Below are 6,000 nucleotides of genomic sequence, written 5' to 3'. Positions count from 1 at the left end.
AGGATCTCCTCCAACACATCCAGTCTCTACAGGATCTCCTACAACACATCCAGTCTCTACAGGATCTCCTCCAACACATCCAGTCTCTACAGGATCTCCTACAACACATCCAGTCTCTACAGGATCTCCTACAACACATCCAGTCTCTACAGGATCTCCTCCAACACATCCAGTCTCTACAGGATCTCCTCCAACACATCCAGTCTCTGCAGGATCTCCTCCAACACATCCAGTCTCTACAGGATCTCCTACAACACATCCAGTCTCTACAGGATCTCCTACAACACATCCAGTCTCTACAGGATCTCCTACAACATATCCAGTCTCTACAGGATCTCCTACAACACATCCAGTCTCTACAGGATCTCCTACAACACATCCAGTCTCTACAGGATCTCCTACAACACATCCAGTCTCTACAGGATCTCCTACAACACATCCAGTCTCTACAGGATCTCCTACAACACATCCAGTCTCTACAGGATCTCCTACAAGACAACACATCCAGTCTCTACAGGATCTCCTACAACACATCCAGTCTCTACAGGATCTCCTACAACACATCCAGTCTCTACAGGATCTCCTACAAGACAACACATCCAGTCTCTACAGGATCTCCTACAACACATCCAGTCTCTACAGGATCTCCTACAACACGTCTCTACAGGATGGTTACCTTCCCGTCCACACTGATGACCCGTTTCCCGGTGGTGGTGCCGTGCTCGAACTCGATGGTGTGGACCCGGTCGCTCAGAGCCACCTCCCAAACGGCGGCCAGGTCTGCGGCCATGGCTCCGGCCCGGGGCCCCCCTGCAGACTCCCACACGCAGACCCCTGGGCCCCCCTGCAGGCCCCCACACGCAGACCCCTGGGCCCCCCTGCAGACCCCCACACGCAGACCCTGGGGCCCCCCTGCAGGCCTCCACACGCAGACCCCCACAGGCAGCACTGGGGCCTCTCTGCCGTCGGCCTGGGAGATCTGAACAAAAAAGAATATGTTTTATTTCTTGATAACGATGTTGTCACTATATGTTTTTGCAAAGATCAGAAATATGTCAAATGTGCTGCAAACATGAACACAAGGCCGTGGGAACCCAGGGTGCTGAGGGCGCTGCAGCACCCCCTGGTGGATACTTTGCGAACTGCAGGCAATATGAATTAATGCGAGACACTTTAGGTGAAAGTATTGGTGTTTCCCGCAGTGGTGGAAGTGGAGATTTGTATCTGTTTTCCTCCCTTTACATCTTAGTTTTCATGTCAGATATAAAAATGATGATGTTTATTTGATGATGTTTTGTCTGCGAGGTGGGGGCGACCCGGAAGTAGAAAGGCCGTCTTTCCCGCGGGTTTTCATTCATAAATATTGACAGACTTGACATCCACGTGTCCTGCTAAGGGGCCCCGTGATGACGCTTTCACCCAAATATGGTGTTTTTCCTCCTACGAGACGCTGGAGCGGAAAAGTGGAAGAACGGGCCGAGCATGCGCACTCGCTACAAAACTTCAGGGCTGGTTTTCTCTGAATAAGAGAAGCCGCACTCGGGCAGAGCCTGAGCCCTTATAGAAGCTCCCACAGACTCCACACTTTACAGGCTGAGACACAACAACATTCTGAAGGTTTTTTCAGAGGGATTTTTTAATATCTAATTCCTAGCCTGATTTATTCAGCTTTGAAACCAAAAAAACAGGCGGAATTTGAGTTTTTACAGATTTTTTCACTGATGATTAGTTTATTGAAAAACTAAACAAAATATCCAAAATCCCCTCAGAACAAATCTTAGTCACTAATATGTCAATAAAATAAAACCATAATATTTAATCTGGCTCAATTCATTATTTTGATTTCGTTGCCCAAAATGTAGACATTTTTGGCCATTTTAATGCTGAAAATGCCTAATTTTTATGTGAAAACATAAAATGACAGAAAAAGTGCAATACATTTTTTTCTCATATTTATATCTGTTCAGCAAAAGTTTCAAATTGACGTCTCTACATTTATTTTTTTCCCCTATTCACCTGCAGTGTCTAGGAAATATGCACGGAAAAAGCGTTTTGGGGTCAATTTTGTCCCTCAGCGTCCCCTAGCTACAATATCTTCCCACGGCTCTGCATGAACATTTGCTCCAAAAGATAATTCCGCTGAACAGACGACAAGGGGACAAAAAAAGGCTTAAAGGTGTTTGAATAAAGATAATAATCTGATTTAGTCACACGGAAAGTCCCAACATCAGAGTGAGTGTGGATTCTAAATGTGACTTTATTCATAGAAATGTTGAACAAGTGGGACATGCTGGAAAAGGAGAGCACGGCGTCACTAAAGGAGAGACTCTGGACTCACCACAGAGACCAAACAAACACCGGCCTGGATCAGCAGAGCAGATACTGATACTGAAGCTGCAGGAAACAGACCGAGCGCTTTCTGCAAAACAACAAGAAAAGGCGAGACATGAAACGCTCACGAGTCTCCCCTGAACCTCCGAACCCCCGCTTTAACCCGGCACTTTTATCCAGCTTATCCAGGAATATACTTTAGAAAGCGAGGGTTTGTTACTCATGAGCCTGTGTATTCATAAATCACTTTAGGACACGTGTTTTAGTGGCGGACACGGGGAGAGCACGCAAACTAACGTAACTAACGCAAAGAGGCACGAGCTCTAACCACTGTGTACATATTAATGACAAATGATACTGTTTCTGTTACTACAAACATATAAAGCTTAGAAACGCTGGTCCTTTATCTCTCCAAGTCTCTTTAAATCTCCAAATCCTCCCCGTGTTTTATTGTGGAGGCGGACCGGAAGTGCTTTGACTTTAGCGTTAGCTTAAACCCGCTCCGTCTCGAGCCGCTGTAAACATTTCTCCCAAACCTCCGCCGTTAGAGCTGATTGAACCCGGGCCCTGCGGTCTCACGGGGCCCGGGCGGGTCTTACCTGCGGCCGTGGGCGGCGGGAGCTCGTTAATCGCGGGGAATCGGTGGTTTTTATCGCAGTTTTCTCCCCGTTTTAGCCTCCGTTAGCCTCCGAGCTGTGGCTGTGCTGTTACCAAGGCGACAGCAGCGCGTGCGTCACAGAGAACACGCCCCCCTCCGCACCGCGACGTAAACAAAAACAACGACATGTGAAAAAAAAGTTTCATATTTATCATATTTCATCTTACATTTATCCAGCTGTAGCTACATAATAAAGAGAATATAATAAACGATCTTAGATTACGATATTATTGTTATATTTTCCAATGCAGTATTTACGGTGACTGCAGAGGTTTTCTTTCAGCAGGACCTGAGAAAGTGTAAAAGTGTTTTTAACAAAGCTCCGCGCAGTTATAATTAACCTTATAAACATGAATATGATAATATTTGTGTCATAAGTGTCATATATATAATATAAAGCATATTTCAGATTGTTCAAATATTTACATTTTACTGCGCTGCAAAACCCCATGAAAGTCGTCCATGTTCTTCCACAACCTCTGATTCTGGATCATCTTCACCAGGTTTTCCAGGAGGCGCAAAATGATTTGAACATTTTCCTAATAGAATAAAGTGGGATGTTCTGTCATCGCTACGGCAACACCGCGAAAAATAAAACCACGTGGATTTTTGTGCGAAATCATTTTAACTTCTTAACTCCCGCCTGAACCGAGAGCATTTTCTCCAGTTCAGCTTTACCCAAATCCTGTAGGCCAGTGGAACGCCTCATTTGAAAGCTAAGATCTACAAAATTTAAATGGATCTTTTTCCTCACGTCATCACATTTTATCCATCTTTTTTGGGGGGGTTTCAACTCATTTAGGAACTTTTTTGTCATTTTTTGAAATCAATTTGTCATTTTTTTTTGTCTTTTTTTTATTTTTTGTCTTTTTTGTCACGTTTTTTGTCATTTTTTTGGTCACGTTTTGGTCAGTTTTCTCAATTTTTTGTCACATCTTCATCATTGTTTTCGTCCCATTCTTTTTGCTATTTTCACAGCTTTTTCCCAGAAGCTTTTGGATTGGGGTAAAGCCAAACTCGAGAAAATGTGCTCGGTTCAGGTGGGAGTTAAGGGGTTAAAGTTAGCCTACGTTAAGCTAAAAGTTTTACTCTTTTATTCCTAAGGGGGCGCTGTCGCCACTATTTTGAAATTCACCATTTGGAACTGGCCAAAAAATATTTTGTTTTTATCATTATTTAGTAGAAACTATGTTCATATTTCAGCATTTGTAGTAGCAAGTAGTTTTTGAATAATTAGAGAACATTTTTAAAAAAATGTTTTCCCCCTTAACTGTTTTAAAAAATGACCATGTTTGAAAACAGTTAAGGGGGAAAACAATTTTAAAAAAAATCTAAACTTTCTCTAATTAATAAACTACTGTAACAAACGCTGAATTATGAATATAGTTTCTACTAAATAATGATAAAGACATGGGGAGGAGCAAAGTGGTTCAACAGCCCATAAATACATAAATAACGGAGAATGCTAACATGATGCTACATGTTTGCATCATGTTAGCATCGGGCTAAAGCTAACGGTTAGCTAGCGCGAGCTACAACTGCCGTTTTTTCACTTCTACAGAACAATCTGCTGTGATAAAATATCCATATGGACCAGAGTTACACTTGACTTTTGTATGTGATAAATAAGTTCATATTCCACCAGAAAATGGCTAAAAAGAGGGAAAATTGTGTTTCTCTAAAGATTCTATTTTCCCCCTCGGCGAAGCCACGCCCCCTTCTATGACGAGATGCCGTCTATCTATCCCAGGTCCCACTAATGCACACTGCCATTGTGCCTTTGGGCAGGACACATCACAGGCTCACTTCCTGATCATAAATATTTAATCCATGATTAAAGGCAGATAAAGGAGTTTCTGATCTACAGTTTATTATAAAACATGTACATGAGGTTTGTGACGTGCAGAGTCTACGCTACAGTCGTCTGAATCCAACAAAAGCCACAGTAGAAAAGTCTGGAATGTTTGGCTACAGTTCATAAAAAGGCCACGCCCACAATAACGGGATTTCAAAATAAAACAGGACTTTTACTTTGAAAATGGCCGATATTGTGTCGTAGCTTCAGACACAAAAGTGTTTCAGTGAAAAACTACCTTTAAAAATCACATTTGCAGAAACATCATATATTTGTATGTTCTTGTATCTACAGGAGGTTTGAGGCGAGACGCTGTAGGAGGTTCTTCTGCTCCCCAGAATAACCAGCTTTATTCTGAAAGTTCCTCCAGAGAGTTAATCCAGCTTCACCAGGAGTTTCATCATGTTCCACCTGGAGTTTCATCATGTTCCACCAGGAGTTTCATCATGTTCCACCAGGAGTTTCCTCATGTTCCACCAGGAGTTTCATCATGTTCCACCAGGAGTTTCCTCATGTTCCACCAGGAGTTTCATCATGTTCCACCAGGAGTTTCATCATGTTCCACCTGTAGCGTCTCGCCTTCAATCCCCAAACATATACATGTGAGTTAAACATGGAGTCCCGGGTTACAGAGGCCTGTCCCTGCCTCACAGTGAGGGGGTTACAGTGGCCTGTCCCTGCCTCACAGTGAGGGGGATGTGGGTTAGAGTCCCCGGGTTACAGAGGCCTGTCCCTGCCTCACAGTGAGGGGGTTGTGGGTTAGAGTCCCGGGTTACAGAGGCCTGTCCCTGCCTCACAGTGAGGGGGTTGTGGGTTAGAGTCCCGGGTTACAGAGGCCTGTCCCTGCCTCACAGTGAGGGGGTTGTGGGTTAGAGTCCCGGGTTACAGAGGCCTGTCCCTGCCTCACAGTGAGGGGGTTGTGGGTTAGAGTCCCGGGTTACAGAGGCCTGTCCCTGCCTCACAGTGAGGGGGATGTGGGTTTGAGTCCCCGGGTTACAGAGGCCTGTCCCTGCCTCACAGTGAGGGGGTTGTGGGTTAGAGTCCCGGGTTACAGAGGCCTGTGACTGCCTCACAGTGAGGGGGTTGTGGGTTAGAGTCCCGGGTTACAGAGGCCTGTCCCTGCCTCACAGTGAGGGGGTTGTGGGTTAGAGTCCCG

The 6,000-nt window shown here is 44.7% G+C and overlaps 1 protein-coding gene across 1 annotated transcript in view; it reads right to left on the bottom strand.

The window, feature by feature from the left end:
- faima (Fas apoptotic inhibitory molecule a) overlaps positions 1-829 on the bottom strand; it is a 10,024-nt gene extending 9,195 nt beyond the window's left edge. The window contains exon 1 of the mRNA XM_079563058.1: positions 677-829. Coding sequence (XP_079419184.1) covers positions 677-790 — 114 coding nt within the window. The 5' untranslated portion in view covers positions 791-829. The remainder of the gene's footprint in view (positions 1-676) is intronic.
- Between the last annotated feature and the right edge of the window lie 5,171 nt (positions 830-6,000).

The sequence above is a fragment of the Gobius niger genome (assembly GCF_951799975.1).
Source record: "Gobius niger genome assembly, chromosome: 9".
NCBI classification, from domain to species: Eukaryota; Metazoa; Chordata; class Actinopteri; order Gobiiformes; family Gobiidae; genus Gobius; species Gobius niger.
Note: the sequence above shows the minus strand (reverse complement) of the source record. Positions and strands in the feature narration are given on the sequence as shown.